Source organism: Sapajus apella, unplaced genomic scaffold (genome assembly GCF_009761245.1).
Source record: "Sapajus apella isolate SASKATOON/1434 unplaced genomic scaffold, GSC_monkey_1.0 scaffold24, whole genome shotgun sequence".
In the NCBI taxonomy this organism is placed as follows: Eukaryota; Metazoa; Chordata; class Mammalia; order Primates; family Cebidae; genus Sapajus; species Sapajus apella.
In genome coordinates, this window is record NW_022436964.1 from 12,131,708 (window position 1) to 12,149,577 (window position 17,870).

Consider the following 17,870-nt stretch of genomic DNA (forward strand, 5'->3'; position numbering starts at 1 on the left):
GGACTTAACCCTTTGTTTCCTCTAGTGCTTAGTGCACAATATGCAGACATTATTCATTCATTAATTCAAACTATTGATCAGCACTTTACTGTGTCCTAGACCTACGAGATGAAAATGCGCTATCCCCAATCTCTACAAGTCAACAAAACTATTAAGAAAAATAGATGCATAAAGCATGATTGCAAAAGAGTAATATAATAGCAGTGTCACAATATAATGCTAACTTTTAAAACTAAAAACCTGCACCTAGTATACTGATAGGAACAGGAGGAAGCCAAATGCCTAGGCAGATAGGGGCAGGTACCTGGTGAAACACCACCTCCAAGCCAAAGACAGTTTAAAGCCTGAAAGCCAAGCTACAAGTTAACTCCTCAGACCAGTTTGAGAACTTGTCTTCCTGTTTGGGGCACTTTCCTTTGATTGATCCCCTATATAGGGGAAAACCAATTAGGATAGGGTAGGTATATGTAATGCGCTGTTGTCTACTTTGAGTGGTATCTTCATTTCAACCTTTTTTGCATACTCACAAACCAATCAGCACACATTCTCCATCCTGTGCCTGTAAAGACTACAGACTCAGTTGGTAGAGGGGAGAGACAGCCTGACTTTGGGGAAGAGACAACCTGACTTCGGGGAAGATGGCCTGCCCCTCCTGGCCCCTCTCCAACTCCCCTCTCTGCTGAGAGCCAATTTCATCACTCAAAAAAATTCTCCACCTTCACCATCCTTCAATAATCTGTATGACCTCATTCTTCTTGGATGCCAGACAAGAGCTCAGGGCCCACCAAATGTGGGTACTCAGGAAAAGCTGTCGCACTGGCCCTTTGCCCTCCCCGGCAGAGGGCAGCTGCCCCATGTAATGAGGCAAGGGGCCAGCTGAGCTGCTAACACACTGCCATCCATTGGGCTGAGGATGGTGGAGCTGAGGAAGCACTGTAACACCCCCTTTGGGACTTCAGAGTCATGGGCATCCTCACTTGGGCACCACTGCGTTCCCCTCAAGGTGACACAATTAGCCTGGCCATGGGCCCCACACGGAGCTTGCTCTTGTGTCAGTGCAGGCCATGTCTAGCCAGATCCTGCACTCGCCTGCTCACGTACTTCCTCCCATAAGGGGTTAACCACAGCAGGCCGAGTAGACAGGGTGCCCCTCTGTGAGTCCAGCAAAGGAGCTGAGGAACATCCTGTATCCATACAATCTCAGTTATGAAAAATTATGCTTAAAAGGCAAACCAGAGTATAAAATGCTAAAACATTATTTCAGGTTTCCGAGATTATAGGCAGTGTTTCTTTTCATGTAAAAATGTTTCTATAATTTTTAGGTTTTCTAGCATAAGCACATATTATCTTTGCAGTAAGATGAATATACATGAAAAATAAAATTGCCATAATGTAAACACAGACATGTATAAAAACCTAGAGAACCACAAATTGTTCAGAAATATTGACATAGATGAAAGGAAACATCAGTGTCAGGAAATGAGATAGAACAATTAGAATTGTCTTCATCTGCACATCAAATAAATAGTTTTTAAATTGTCAACTGTTTAAGATAAATCCACTGGCCACCCTGTTAGAATAATTTCTTGGAAAATTTACCCTCTCTAGCCAGGTCTTATTAAAACCAGACAAGCTAAAATATCTCATCAAATTGCTTCATTGAATGGATAAATGTACTATAGCCATCTTACCTGAAAACTTTCCTGCACTGGAGAGCAACTAGCCATCACTGTGATACCTCCAGTAACCTAGTTCAGATTCATTCTTTCTAAATTGCTGCTTGCCCAGGAGCCAGATAGAGTCAGACAACCTTCACCAGGAAGGTTAAGCAAATCACCTAAAACTCAGGGTTAATAAAGATGACAAACCATGAGGTACCTACTAATACAAGCATTCTCACTTCATTTCTAGAGCAAAACAATCCTTTCAAACTTTTAAGTCCAGACTAATAAACAATGTCAATATCCTTTGGCTCCAAAATGAGGAAACCGATAGGAAAAAAAAAATCTAAATAGCATAGAGATATCCCTTCCGAGTACTCCACTGAAAATATTTAAATTTCCCTGATTTCTCAAAAATAACCCTACAGAACTGACTCAAGTAACCAAACACTACCAGTTCCCCAATAACCAATGGAAATTAAAAAATAAATAACTAATTAAAAAAATAAAAAAATAAATTTCCCTGATTTCAAAATAATGATTTATGTGCAGTAATTTTTCCTAAGTTTGCCAATTAGAAAACTCTTGGTCAAAGTCAGATACTATGGCTTAACACAAACTATTTTTTTTTTTTTCAGTAAAAATCAGAGTAAATCAGTGTGTGACATAAGGAAAGCCAGAAGAGTTAGGGCTTAACAAGCTGAAATTGTGCAACTATCGTTCATGTCTAACTCAATGGTATTGTAAATCTGAATGCATCTGTGTAACCACCACCCAGATTCATGTTTACATTGTGTGGTTGCCCTAACAGACAGCTAAGGTCCTTTGCTATGTTTTACTGAGAAGGATCAACTTCCAGTTAATAGCTTAATGCAGACCTCAACTTATCTTGGATAATAAGTTGTGTGAAAAATTTGCAATTAACTAAAGCCTTTGAATGGCATATTTCTTGAAATTTGTACTCTGAGATTGGTCAGGGATTTATTGAGACGATGTCTCCATCAAGACTGTAATTTCATATTTAGTCTCCAGATGTCACTGTCTGCATTATTTATTTCAGCCCACTTGGAAACACACACACACACACACACACACACACACAGAGGAATTAACAGAGCTTGTCAGCATCAGTTTTCTGAGCAGACAGAGCTTTAGTTGGTTTAGCTCAATCAGCTGACTTAATATTTTCTCTGTTTTCTGGCAAAGCAATAACTCAAACTACCGTTAGAGTGAAAATGTCTCTCATATACTTAGTCTGTTAGCAATGAACCTTTTGACTTTAATCAAATAACGGGTCTGACAACATAAAGGCAGAATTATATGTAGGCATTACAGCATCATGCATATAATTCACATGGCTGTGTTTTTTTTGAAATAGATTCACTCTGTCACCAGGCTGGTGGAGTACAGTGGCACGATCTTGGCTCACTCCAACTTCCGCCCCCCGGGTTCAAGTGATTCTCCTGCCTCAGCCTCCCAGGTAGCTAGGATTACAGGTGCACGCCACCACACCCAGCTAATTTTACATTTTTAGTAGAGACGGGGTTTCACCATGTTTGTCAAGATGGTCTCGACCTCTTGACTTAGTGATCCGCCTGCCTTGGCCCTACAGGCATGAGCCACCGCGCCCGGCCCACATGGCTTTTTACAGTCTCGTTTTCTTCACTGAAAAGGAGAAACAGCTCAAGAGCATGCTGGCAAGTGACTCAACATGCAGAGATTCTTGGGAGAACTTGTGGTAGAATCATTTCTAAGACCCTTTAGGGAAAGAAACCTCATCCTCCAGATCCCATGGACTTAGCTTTCTGATATGTGTCATAGAGGGAAGAGAACGCTGCCATAGAGAACTGTGGAAATGTACATCTCTACATTGGATCAAGGAGCCTTTGTGACTCTTGATTCCTCATTTGAGTGATAATTAGGAGAGAATATATATGTGGAACAGCCTTAATTTTTTTTCATTAGCATGTGGCATTTTGGATAACAAATTGGGTGGCCCTTTTTTTTTTTTTTTTTTTTTTTGAGATGGAGTTTTGCTCTTTTTACCCAGGCTGGAGTGCAATGGCGTGATCTCGGCTCACCGCAACCTCCGCCTCCTGGGTTCAGGCAATTCTCCTGCCTCAGCCTCCTGAGTAGCTAGGATTACAGGTGTGCGCCACCATGCCCAGCTAATTTTTTGTATTTTTAGTAGAGACGGGGTTTCACCATGTTGACCAGGATGTCTCGATCTCTTGACCTCGTGATCCACCCGCCTCGGCCTCCCAAAGTACTGGGATTACAGGCGTGAGCCACCGCGCCTGGCCCAGGTGGCCCTCTTTATGCTCATTAGTATTTAATAATGATTCCTCTAGGTAAAGTGTGGGGTATTCTCTGTCTCTTTCCTTCTCTCTCTCTCTCTCTCTCTCTTGTTCTCTCTCTAATGATACACATGAGAAGTAGCAATAGCTGATTGTCTGGATGTGATGGCCCTGAGTCAGGCAAACTCACATCCAGACCAGTGTCATCAGACCTTGCTCTTAGCTATCTCCTAACATGGAAATAGCTCAGATTCATCATACATGGTTTACCCAGGCAGAGCCTGGAAAATGATAAAGTATTTTCTCTTTTATGATTCCCAAATGCGGAAATAGATAGAACTTGCCTAAGAATCTCCATGTCACCTAATGAACCTGAATACCCAAAGGGTCTCATTTCTACCAACCAAAAATGCCATTGTTTGGGGAATAAAAATAGCTTATAAAATGAATGGCTATTCCCACCTCCACTCCTGAAAGAACACCATGACCAGGTCAAATTTCAAAAACAAGAGACCTGAAGGGACCACAATCAAAAGATGGCGGGAGGGACACGATCATGTACAACACAGGCATGGTGGACAGGAAGAGGATGAGAAGTAGCATGCCCAGGTAGAAGTTATTCGATCTGGAAGCTTTGAAGACCCTGGCCTCAGGAACATTGCAGCACATCACGGCCCAGCACTGGAAGTACATGGATGTGTGGAGTCGAAGGATATTGATGCCTGGGAGGCTGGGAGCAAAGAAGGAGCCCATCCTAGAAAGAAAACAGAGCTCTGCTCAATTTTGAGTCTACTCTATAACAAAGTCACACTGCACCTTGACCACCACTTTCAACCGCACAAACCCTTTTCATAAACTGCATTTTTCTATTTCCATCTTCTAAACACATTTTGCCATTTTCCATATTATTGTAGGAATTGCATATCATAATTCTTTCATAGATAGGATGCTGTTAACTAACTCTACCTATTATCATTAGTGAATTTAAACTACAACAGAATAAACAATATTTATAATTCTTTTACTTCTTTCTTCTAATTCTAAAATTAACTGTTCCTAACACTCGTATCATTGACTAATATATCTATAAATATAACTTGTTCAAAATAACCCTTAAAGTCACTCCTATTCCAATAAACTGTGCATTTGAATTCATTACTTTTATCATGAATAATGAATTTTTGCTTAATGACAGGAGGTGAGGGCTGCAATGGACCAGGACTGCACAAGTGAAAATAAAAAGTTTTGCTTAATGAAAGAAAAAATTAAAATAATTTTTTTCTGATGTTGATCATTTTCTCTTTGTAGGTGGTATGGTGTTTTAAAGCCGATTGCAAAGATGTATTTATGCCTGATAACAGTGTTTTGTTGAAAATTTCTAACTAGCTTATAGGTTTTTGAGAAAAACAATTGACACATTTATTTAAATTTAGTTTATCTGTTTACTTTCTTACTTCAGCTTGTCCTGGGAATTCTCTGCTTTGTGCATTGGAGCTTTGATAAGTATTTTAAAATACTGATTTTAGGTGGGAACCACTTAGGTAAGGTCACTTTTACTTGATGGCTTAGTTGATTATTTCAATAAAATAAGTTTCACTCTTCTTGGGTGAGAAAATTCATTAGCATTATAAATCAATACAAATAGCAATTTATTATCTCAAAATCAAAAAGAAGATAGATGGGCACTTATTTTAAAAATGTAAAGGGAGTCCTGTCTTTTCAACTGTCCTATCTATAGTGAAGCCCTCAACATTTCTCGCTAGGTTTAGCATTTTGTACTTCCTGGATATGCAGAATAGTTGTTTAGCCAATCCAATGTAAATTTGGTACATTACAGAGACATTTTAAATTTAGATGAAGAAATTATTTTTCACTATAATTGAACTTTTGCCAACCCAAAGTTAACTCATTTCTTAGAAAAGTGGAATCTTGTCACAATTTGGGTTCTTCAATACAGTGAATTTTTGTTACAGGACAGCAAGAGACAGGGAACTCCAAAAAAGTGAGCAAATAAGCAAGTGATAGTCCCAGCTAATGGGTTAGAATTGCAAAGCACTAGATTATATCCAACAATACCAATACTTGTTGATGTAATACACTTTGAGTCTTTCTAAAAATCAGGTGGCGACATCACTTGTTTCGGCCAATAAAGTATGAATAGAAAGTAGGTGTCTTACTGCTGGGTAGAAAGTTTAAAAGCCCCGTGTGGTTTTTCCTTCTCTTCTCTCTGCTACTGTGATAGCGATGTTTCAGATAGATCCTATTCCATCTGTCTATGTCTCCAAAGTGAAGATAAGTTCTAAGAGCAAAGCTTTTCTTCCACCCCACATTGAACATGCTCTTTTTAAGAGCTGCTAAGATTTTGAGATTGTTTCATTGCTGCATAACTTAATCGATTCTAAAATGTAATTTTGCACATAATTCAAAATTGAGACTTGCCTAATACCACATATATTTGTATTTATATACATGCACATTGTTTGTATGTATATTCTTATTATTTGTGCATGAATCTATAAATAAACTTTAAAATTTAAAAATAAATATCACAAAGACATTTTGAACAAATAACTCAAGAGCCATAACCTAGAAAAACAAGTCCTGGCATAATATCTGAATATTAATGCTCATCCTATAGGCTCATAAATCACTTATCACCTCGGCTCACTAAGTCCCTTACCCAGACCTGATCCCATCATCTGTCAGTAAAAATCATTGTAATACCTTAGCCTTATAAAATGCTTTTCTTCCAGGAAGATCAAAGAAAATGAAAGCTTCTTTTATTTAACTCTCCCTATTACTTCAGTGACATGTACATGTCAGGTAAATTATTCACATCTGATCAACTGAGAAAGTAAGGGGAAAAAGGTGATAAACCTGGCTGAGGGTACCCAATGAAGTGGTGCTGGAGCAGTGTCCAAATTCATTTTCTCTCTCACTCTGTGTTCTCTGCTATTTCTCTATATACTGCTATGATAAAGATAGTATGTGCTTTCATCACTTAAAAATATTAGCACAGAAACCATCATGTGTATTTCAGAAAAATAAGTGTATAAATGAAGGTTACTGATCATTCAGCCAAATCATAACAAAATGGATTTTATCTATAAATGTTGATGTTAACATCTGCATAAATAACCTCCACTACTCAGCGTCTCCAAAAGCAGTAATTCGATGTCTCCAGTCACAAGCCAATGAAACTGAATAAAAAATCCCCATGCCATTTTCATTGTTTCTGTAGAAAATGATTAAACTCAAGCATTAGATCCTCATGCCTCATAAAATAATGGAAAAATTGTGTGTGAGTACCTTTGTGCAGAATGAACCTACTAATTTTACATTATACCTGCTCCACACCTCCCTCCACATGACATACCCCTCCCTCAACAGCCTCCTAGGTTTAGGAAAAGAGTATTTGTGCCAAGTATTGACCTGAAGGTGAATAATAGAATAATAGTCAGTTTCCATCTGGAACTTCGAAAAGAGTGTGAGTATCTTTGTATACTCAAAAACGCAATTGCGTTCTAATACTCTCTTCAAACCAGCCAGAAGCAAGCTTGACCACTGTCTGAAGAATAAATAAATAGAAAATGACAGTGCAGAGATTTTGATAATGGATCTATCCATGAGAGAACTGGAAAAGCATTTTTGATATTTAAGAATTTCAATATGAACAATAGTGGACTAAAATAGTTGCAAAATCACAAGTGAAACCAATCAGGACATCCATTATAACAGCTTTTCTGACAATAAAAACGTATTTCTAGGCCAATCTGTTGTCTTAACTCTGAAAGAACACAATCGACGTGCAGCAGATGTCTTCATAAACGGTACCCACAAGGCCTGAGGGATTTATGACACTTTGTATAAAAGCCACTGACAGAACAGTGGTTTCTCATTACTCCCATAGCTGTGTTAGCCATTTTCTGCCATGACAGCAAACTGAACTCTAGGAAATGAAAGCTCAGAACCCACAGAAGCTGCTCCCTTTACTTCTGTGTCAGTAGACATTCCCTGGGCCACCTTGACTTTGAGATTTTCCACTGCTTGGAAAATGAAGGATGCATTTCCTTCCTTAGTGACTCTGGACATGTGAGTCATACTTGGAAAATTTAGAAAGGAAAGGTATAAAAATCAGATTTTTGAAACCTACCTGACCAAGGAGGAAATAACATTTTTATAGTGTCTTTTCCATATTGATTCACCTAGTCAGGCACAGGAATGTGACAGTCCCCATGAGAGGATGACAGAGCCCTTGAGGGTGGTCTTTGTGTGACTGAAACAAGACAGTTTTCACATTTGCAGAGGGGTCCAGTGTCTGCCAGCACCCAAAGTTTTAGTAATTCAGCCCAGCTATATTTGTGCAATATATGAAGCTTGTTCAAAAACTGAGTCTATACTGGCACTTGTGAATGGCACAGTGGTGTGGTTGATAGCATAATATTGTTTTAGCTACATGTCCCCAGGATAAAGTAGCCCGATAGTAATTGCTTGTAGGCTGGAAATCTGAAGTGACAGATTTCCAAGACACATAGTCCCCAGATGAATCAGATGTCAAGATTCAATTTTTAAACTCAAAAACGATTTCTACTGTATCGACTCATCTTAACCTGTCAAGTTTACAGTGAGAATGCTTTTATTTGACAAAAGATATGACAACCCTTCACACATGAAAAAGAAATTATTCTGATGTGCCAATGGCCCTATGAAACATATGACAACCCTTCACACATGAAAAAAAAAATTATTCTGATGTGCCAATGGCCCTGTGAAACAAGTTACAAAATGAAGATCATATTTTAACTTGACCTTCATAAAACACGTGTTTTATCTCGATAAACTACTGGATTTGATAAAATATTATTTTTAAAATTAGCTAAAAGTTACATTTTGAATATATTTAGTAGTGACAACTAAATAAACTCAGTCTCCCAGAAAGGACTTAGGTTAATCTATTTCATACTTAACATGTGGTAATGTAATTATTAATGTTTCAATTCTAGATCCTGGTGTCACAAAATGTAAAAATATAGTCTTCAAATAAATCTACCAACCAAAACATAGATTCCCATTATTTGATGAAGGAGTGCCCTGCAAAACAGAGCGACACCTTTGATGATTGACGTTTAAGATATGGAAAAAAACAGAAACTATTTACAGGCATCTACTTCGCAAAAGTAAATATTGAGTTAGACATCAATTGTGTTCTCCTCTAACACCAGGATTCAGCGCTTTATGCAAAAATAACCTTGGAGGCTTTTCTGTAAGTGATAAGCTATCCAACAGCTGGCCTACCAGATCATGCCTTGGTTGAAGATCAGAGCGAGGACGTTGCCACTGATGTCGAATTCCGTGTACGAAGGCTAGAGGAGACACGGTGTTCATTGGATTAGCATCTCACATGGTCAAAACTGAAAGGCAAGTGGTTCTGCGTAGGCATGGCTAAGGTTTCAACTACTTTCCTTCAGCAACAATAGCAGAATAATCACTAGGATAAGTAACCAGAGATAAATAAAACAAAGAAAGCACCTTTTTTTTTTTTTTTTTTTTTAACATGAGACTCATTTTAAAATGTTGTCATCCAATGGTATGAAAGAATAGCAAGACAGGCTTTCTTATACACTGCTGGTGAAAGTAAAAACTGTAGCAACCTTTCAGAAAAACAATTTGAGACTACATATTAAAAGCTTTAAAAATCTTATTCTTTTTGACTCTGCAAGAAAACTTCTAGAATCTGTCTTAATAAAATTATCTGAGGTGATGATAAACTTTAACAAGCAATGATGAAACCATCTAAGTGTTGAACATTAGTTAAGTTTATACAGTATATTTATACTATGATATATTGCAATGAATTACAATCATTTTGAAAGAATATTTATGTGCATGAGCAAAAACTGTGTTCTAATGTTAAACAAAAAATATAAAGTCACACATTAATCAACTATATGAAACTACACACACAGACTAGAAAATAATCAGCAAGATAGTCATAGCTTATATGTGGGTGATGGACTATAATTTTCCTTTTCTAAGGTTTCATATTAAAAATTCTTTTAATGAAAATGTGAATTAACTTTAACATAAAATAAATATAGCAAAAGAAATGTAACAAAAGCTTAAGAAGTTATTCAATTCAATGTCCAGTCTTCATGTGTTGGATAATACCATCACGCTCAGGGCAGCAACACTTGGTGGGAAACTGTGATAGAGTGGTCCATCCAAAGACTTCCTAGTGATACATTACGCATCCTAACAGGAGGTTCTAACAATGGAGTTAGTGCTAATTAGCAAGGGCAATAAAACTGGCTCTTATTTAATTTGGGCTAGAGAATCAGAGGAGACTGACCAATTGGTAATAAGGGAATAAGAGAGCAGAAAATATGAAATAAGAATGCCAAGAAGACCGTGGAAAAAGAGACCAAGATACTGCCAGGTCCCTAGCTGCTCAGACCACACGTATCCCCATAACAACTCCCTCCCCAACACACACACACACACACACACACACACACACACACACACACACACACTGACTTAGGAGAGCCTCTGTTCCTCCCAAACCCAAGAACTCAAAAATATACTTGTAAAAAAAATATAATTGGTTCCTGATTTGGAACTCCAACAAAACCATTCCCAGCTTTCAAATGCTTGGGCTCAAGAGTCTCATGAATCCAGGCCTCAACTTCATCACTTTCCTAAAAGGCAGTGTTACTCTTCTATTCAACTGAAACATAAAGACAATCTGCCTTGTAACAGAGCAGCAAGTATGGCATAACAGGAATGGTTAACCCTCAAGGTAAAATAAGATGATACATAATGAAATAATAAAGAGTCCTGTGTATTAAACAGAACAAAGATGACCTGGATAATTGGAGTATCATTTTAGATACTGTTGAAGGACAGCTACAAAGTGTTTCAGTAGTTTGCAGATTTTCTAGAAGGGCAATGTTCACAAGAGGCAAAAAGGTTTGGTGGACAGTTTTTGTTCTGAAATCAGCAATGAAAAAAAAAATGTTTCCTTCATGGAGAATAAATGAATTGCTTCTTTTCTGGAGAACATTAACTCTGGGTCTCTTTCCTTCTAGGGGAGTGCCCTGCTCTGGATGACCTTCAGCACTTTTCCCCTGGTGCCCCGTGTGAATCATAGAACACATCTAAAAAACGCTCATTTGGGTGGCCTGTGCCATCTGTGGCCTTGGAACAGCCTTCCTCTGTGCCAGTTTAAAAATCAAACCTTAAACCTTGGCCTCCTTAGAATGGTGTGATGAGGTAAGCCCACCAAACTACTGAACATGGAAAAAGCTCAAAGTTTTAAATACCTATTTTCTTCACTCTCTCGACCTCCTGAAGGTCATTTGAGATGAAATATTTTATAACTAGTTAACTAGAAAGCATAAAGGACACCCTAGGGTCCCTAGCTTCACGCTGTGTTTGTGGCAGGGGCAGCTGGAGGAACAAACCCCTTGATATATAAATTGGCCTGATGCAGAGAAAGGATATAGGGTGGTCATACTGGACCAAGTGGATTTGTAGAATAGACATTTGACGGGGATTCAAATCTGTATTTTAGACTTCACTCTACCATTTCTTAGCTAGATGAGCTGGGCAGGTCACTTATCTCATTAGGCTTAGTTTCCTGACACGAAAATCAATAAAAATGAACTAGACCAAGGGTCAGCATACTATGGTCCATGTGCCAACTCTGGACTGCCACCTGTTCTAACAAATACATTTTTATTGGAATACAGCTATATTCATTCATTTATATATTGTCTATGACTAGTACTAAATAGAGTTTAGCAGTTAAAACAGGGATGCTATGGCTTGCTAAGGTTAAAATATCTAGACCTTTAGAGCAGAAGTTTGCCAACTTCTGAACTATGTATATAGTATAAAAGTCAGTGCTCATTTTTTTAGAGGTAGGCTTTTTTAAACATGACGTTCTATTTTAAAATTTTAAAGCAATACTTTAATAAATATAAATCAATTTGCAATACATTTTTAAAAACAGTTTCTAAAACAGAAAAAAACTCAAAGGTAAAAGATGGTTATGGAAAAAGGAAAAAATAGATTCTCTTGAACTTTGCGATCATAAAATTATTTGACTGCGATAAGTATAATAAACTCACTAATGGCTGCTTATTGCTGGCGAGACTGTTGGGGGCCAGCACCAGAAAAGCACGTGTGGATTTGGGCTAAAGTCCATCATAGTCAAGGGACTGGAAATGATGTTGTTTAATTTTTGGACCTTTGCTTGTGATGTGCTAGGTCATCCACCCAGAGGGAAGACATGTGGTGCTCACTGGACAAAGAAAAGGCCTGGGAAGATCCCTTTTCTCTCTGCAAGTTTTGTTATTTGAGGCAGATTGCCAACCTGTGGATAACATGAAATGCAATTCAGGATCTTAGAGAGAATTAATTCTGTCACAGCATGAGTTGCCTGACCTTCTCCACATAAATCCCATTTCCCACAGCTGGAATCACTCTGCTTAGAGCTGCAAGCTGGCCTGGGCTGTGGCTCCAGAGCAGTGGCTCTTGGGTGTGGTCCTCAGACAAGAGTCAGCTGCATCACCTGGGAACTTGTTAGAAAAGCACAGTCTCGGGCCTCGCCCCAGATCTACTGAATAAGAAATGCTGTTTTCACAGGTCCTCAGGGGATTCTGATGCATGCTCAAATTTCAGAACCACTGATCTAAGACACACTATAGCCTCATCTGCTAGGATGATTGAGCACTTGAGGCTTTGTACTTCAACCATAGCTGAGAGTAGGATCCTGTTAACTGCAGACAGATCCTGTCCACATATTCAAAGGGCACTTAAAATACAGTCTGTATTGTCCCTGTTTCCATGTTCTCTACTCCTCATGGGATGGTGATGATTTCTTACTTACTCTTTATCATGATACCTTCCCGAACTGATATATAATATCTCCATGTTCCCAGCTAGAGAATAGTTGATCTTCTAATTCTGTATCCCATCTCATTTGCTAACTCCATTCTACTACAGGTATGTGTAAGGCTAGGAACATACCTGTAGTAGTTTTGAGTTCCAAAAGCCATAGATTTGATGCATGAATTATTCAAGTTTTAGCAGAGGTTGTAAAATTTCTAGAGTCAAGCATTACAGTGAAAATTCAACATGATAGAAATTTGGTTGATAGCTTTGAAGGTGATGAGACTCGGGTTTCAGGCCTAACTCTACCCCTAACCAGCAATGTGTCTTTGAGCAATTATTTAACATCCTCTAGCCTCAGTTTACTGCAAAGTAGGAACAATAATACCAGCTCACAGCATTGCTGGTATGGTCACATGGAATAACATATGTATTTTGTAGATTTTCTCACACAAAATAAGCAGTACGTTGAGATGTAATATAATACAATATAATATGATTGGGAATCCACTCAGGTAGTCAGTCAATTACATGCCTCTTATTTACCGATAATCTTAAGCACCCTTCATCAGACTTTAAGCACACTTCCCATCGCCATTTATGTAAACTGAACAATGATTACCTTAAAAATACAATTGTGAACATCATGCTGAGTTTATTGAACATTCCTTTACCCCATCATGCCCTGAATCTAATTCTATTTCTTCCTGGATATTCTTCACTTGCTTTGTTGGTAAATAGCAAGAATGGTGTCAATGAAAACTGAAGTGAAGATAAAGACATTCTGCATTGAACTGTTACAGAAAACTCAAAGTGTTTACAAGAGGCCGTACTTTGTATTAAATTAGAGCAGTTAAAATCCTTCCTAGGGACAAATTATTCTACTCCCCATGAACTCTTTTGAAACACTGAGACCTATGCTCAGAGAAGCATGGGAGATACTAACTTACATTACATTAACTTACATTGGTCTAATAATCTGCTCCAAGCCAGTAATTTTCCCACCTTAGTTAATCTTCATAGGTTTGTTGTGATAACACTGTGACCATAAATTTATGACTTGAAAAATATTCACAATCCCTTTTAACCCAACTTACTTTGATAAAGCCAGTATATAATTCAGTACATTTAACATAACATTTTGGTCCAGAAGTATACTTCATTGTCCTTATTATTCTCTCACTACGTAAACTTAGGAACCTCATTTCAACACACAGGTGCAATTTTTCACATGTTAAAAACAAGCATTACAGTTGACTGTGTCAAAAGCCACCCAACTTTAGCATTCTATAGATCTCTGAATCTAATGGTAAAATCTGCAGAGTTTCTACTGAGGCTGTTGTAATAAAAGTGAATAGGCTTTTTTAAAGGCCCTTTCTGTGACTGGGCAATTCAACTCAGAGAAATTTATTGTAAGAAAATAATGTGTGCACTATGATTTACCTATGAAGGCATTTATTTACATGAATATAATTAAATGTCATCAAAACACTTATTATCTTAAGAAAAATTAGACAAAGTTCAACTCAAAGTAAATTAAAAAATAATTAGATTAATTATACTACGTTCACATGCAGAATAGTATACAACCATTTAAAAGGCATGTTATAAAATAACAGTTAATAGTATTGGGAAATGGTCACTGGTAGGTAAAACAAATAAAAGCAGGTAACCAACCTATCTACCTATCTGTGTACATGCATACATACGCAAATGTATATATGTGTGTATTTATATAAATCTATGTTACTATATATAACTATGTGGCACTTGTTATCTAAGACTTTGATTCAACAATTCAAATAATCTCAGTGGCAGAGATAACCTATGATTTTTACTTTTCTGTTAGCTTTGTTGTATTTTCCAAATTTTTTACAACAAACTGCCATTATTTTTGGAATTCAGAAGAAAAAACACATGCTGTGTGTGTGTGTGTGTGTGTGTGTGTGTGTGTGTGTGTGTGTGCATAGTAGAAAGGACCACGTTTTTCTCTTTTATTTCTCACAGAATTCTCAAGTATCTCCTCTGCCCATCTCAGGTTCTCCTGCCCTATATGACAGGTACTTTCTGAAACCATATTGTTGATTGGTAGGTCTAGGAGAATAGCAGAGAAACATTTTTATCAGCCTTTTCTGCTCTAATACACCCTCATTTTAGTGGGTTTTTTCTCTTTTTTTTCTTTTTGAGATGGAGTCTCACTCTGTCGCCTAGGCTGGGGTACAGTGGTGTGATCTCGGCTCACTGCAACCTCCGTCTCCCAGGTTCAAGAGATTCTCCTGCCTCAGCCTCCCGAGTAGCTGGGACTACAGGCACATGCCACCACACCCGGCTAATTTTTTGTATTTTTAGTAGAGATGGGGTTTCACCGTGTTAGTCAGGATGGTCTCGATCTCCTGATCTCATGATCTGCCTGCCTCAGCCTCCCAAAGCATTGGGATTACAGGCGTAAGCCACTGTGTCCGGCCAGTTTTTTTAATTTATGGCTGCATTGCCCATACTGTCTAGCTCTGGGCCCCTGTCTTACATTTGTCCCTCCACAAGGGACTCCTTTCATCTCTTGAAATCCTGACCATCCTTCAAGACTTAGTTCAAATGTCTCCTCCTCCATGTCTGCATTTCTACTAATGTACCTCTCACTCTCTCTCTTCCAAAGGGCCATACAATTGAGTTCTCCTATGGCATTTACATTTTATGTTCCTTATCAATATTGGTAGCTTTGAAGAGAAGAGTGGTGAAGAGTATGAGGAACTGGAGAACGAATAACCCAACTGTAGATGGCCATGGTTTCTCAACTCTAGCCAATTTCTCCCTAGTGGGAGTATGAACTGAATGTTGCCGGTCCTTTCAAGAAATACAAGAAATCCATGTGTTTTTATGTAAAACTTCTCATTTTAAAATATTAGCTCATAAAAAAATGAAACAAAAATAACCACCACCACTGGCATACCAAACAAAAATATTCTTTAGCTGAATCTACCCTGCCGGACAAATGTGCAACCTCTCCGTAAGTCTACATCTTCTACAACCCTGTATTCTGTTATCACCTAGCACAGAGTTTGCTCATAATGGCTTGCACCTAGTAGGCCCTCATCAGTGTAAGCTATCCATTTGATAAGTCAACGACAATGGGATCTACATCAAAGATTCATCATCCATCATTAATGTTTTAAAACTTGTTTTGATTCTCACAGAGCTTTTTTGAGCCTTCCGAAGGTAACGTGGGAGAAAATTCTTTATGACCTAAAACAGGAACTTGTCTTTTTTCCTGTACTTTGTACTAACCCAGGAGCACTGTCAGCACTCAATAAATAATAAATTACAGTCATTTAATTACAGCTTTTATGCATCCAGGTCATGTTATATTGACTTCATATTTGCAGTCAGATTTTCTGCCAGAAGAAAGCAGCCAAGGGATAAAAGGTAAGCACAAGCCAAGGAACGGTCTAAGGAAGAAATGGCCATTTTTATGTCTGCCTCAGAGGAGCTGAATCAGGCAAGGAAATTAGAAATGAAACAAAGCCAGCTGAATACCTCATAGCAAAGAATGAGAAAGCAACACAAGAGCATCCTGGATCTATAGCCGTTACCTCACTGTCGTTCACTGAAGAGCATTACCTAACTGCTTTTGGCCAGTCCAAGGAGGCACTTTCAATGAGGGTGATAGAGATGACCTCATAAAAGGTACCATCTCAAAGTCAGACAGTCAGACAGAAGATCTAGCCTGAAATCTTGAAAACAGTCCTAAATGTGGGACTTATCTAGAGACTAGAGGGCATGAGATAAAACAGATAGAAGATCAGCTATAAAGGATATTGCCTCACAGGTGAGGGGAGAAGCATGACTGGCTCAAGAACTCAAAAACGTTACAAACACCGAGACTCTGTAGGCACATGCTTCAAAGGAGGCAGAGTTCCGCCAATAGAGAGTGCTGCCTTGATGGTGCTAAGATGCGAGGCTCAACGTTCAAACAGCTAGCCAACACGCGGTGCCTGCGATGTGACTTGTACAGCTCAAGTAACAGATGTCAGGGCCTCTATTTTCATAGAGTATTAATTCTAACACAGGGAGATAGACCATAAATACATTTTACAAGAGTAATGTCAAATAGTTGCACAGCTTATGAAGAAAACAAAACAGTGTGTTGAAATAAAGAGTGCCTGATTAGCTATGTTAGAATAGGTGGTCAGAGAAGCTCTAAGTAGGTAACAGAATGGCTGAATTTAATGACAAGAAGAAATGAGCTATTCCAAGTTCTAGGGCAACAGCACCCCTTGAGGGAGAAACAGCAAGTGCAAATGTAAGGGGCATCTTGTGTTTGAGCATAAAAAGCAGCCCATTAGCTGGGCACCGTGGCTCACGCCTGTAATCCCAGCACTTTGGGAGGCCTAGGTGGGCAGATCACCTGACGTCGGGAGTTCGAGACCAGCCTGGCCAACATGGTGAAACTGCATCTCTATTAAAAATATAAAATTAGCTGGGCGTGGTGGTGCATGCCTGTAATTCCAGCTACTGGGGAGGCTGAGGCAGGAGAATCTCTTGAACCTGGGAGGCGGAGGTTGTGGCGAACCAAGATTGCGCCATTGCACTCCAGTCTGGGTAACAAGAGCAAAACTCTGTCTCAAAAAAAAAAAAGAAGCTCATGTTTGTGAACTTTACAAAGCAAGAGCAAAAGTGGTAGCAAATGACTTGAGAGAGAAAGAAAAGAAGCAGATCATCCAGGGTACTGAAGGCCTAGAAATGGATTTAGAAGTCATTCTAAGTACTTGGTAAGCCACTGGAAGATTTTAAGCAAATGAGTACTACCAATCCCCAGGTCATATTTCCTGGAATGACTGAAGCCAGGTTGACTGCAAAGGAGGACAGTGGAAGCCATACGATCTGCTAGTCACAGAGTGATGAGTGTGCTGTTGACCTCAGACTTTGCTGGGGGACCTGAGGTTGAGCATAGAGAGAAAGCTGGTGATGGAGTTAGCATCAGTGTGGTTCTGAGAAATTGGAGCCGTTGTTTCAGGAAAAG

At 38.7% G+C, this 17,870-nt stretch overlaps 1 protein-coding gene across 3 annotated transcripts in view; it reads right to left on the reverse strand.

Annotated features, from left to right (window-relative positions):
- Positions 1-17,870, reverse strand: part of TMC1 (transmembrane channel like 1) — a 238,850-nt gene that overhangs the window by 11,309 nt on the left and 209,671 nt on the right. For all 3 annotated transcript variants that reach the window (XM_032290922.1, XM_032290923.1, XM_032290921.1), the window contains exons 15-16: positions 9,254-9,321; positions 4,473-4,712 (exon numbers count right to left, since the gene is read on the reverse strand). In XM_032290922.1, the coding sequence (XP_032146813.1) occupies positions 4,473-4,712; positions 9,254-9,321 (308 nt within the window). The remainder of the gene's footprint in view (positions 1-4,472; positions 4,713-9,253; positions 9,322-17,870) is intronic.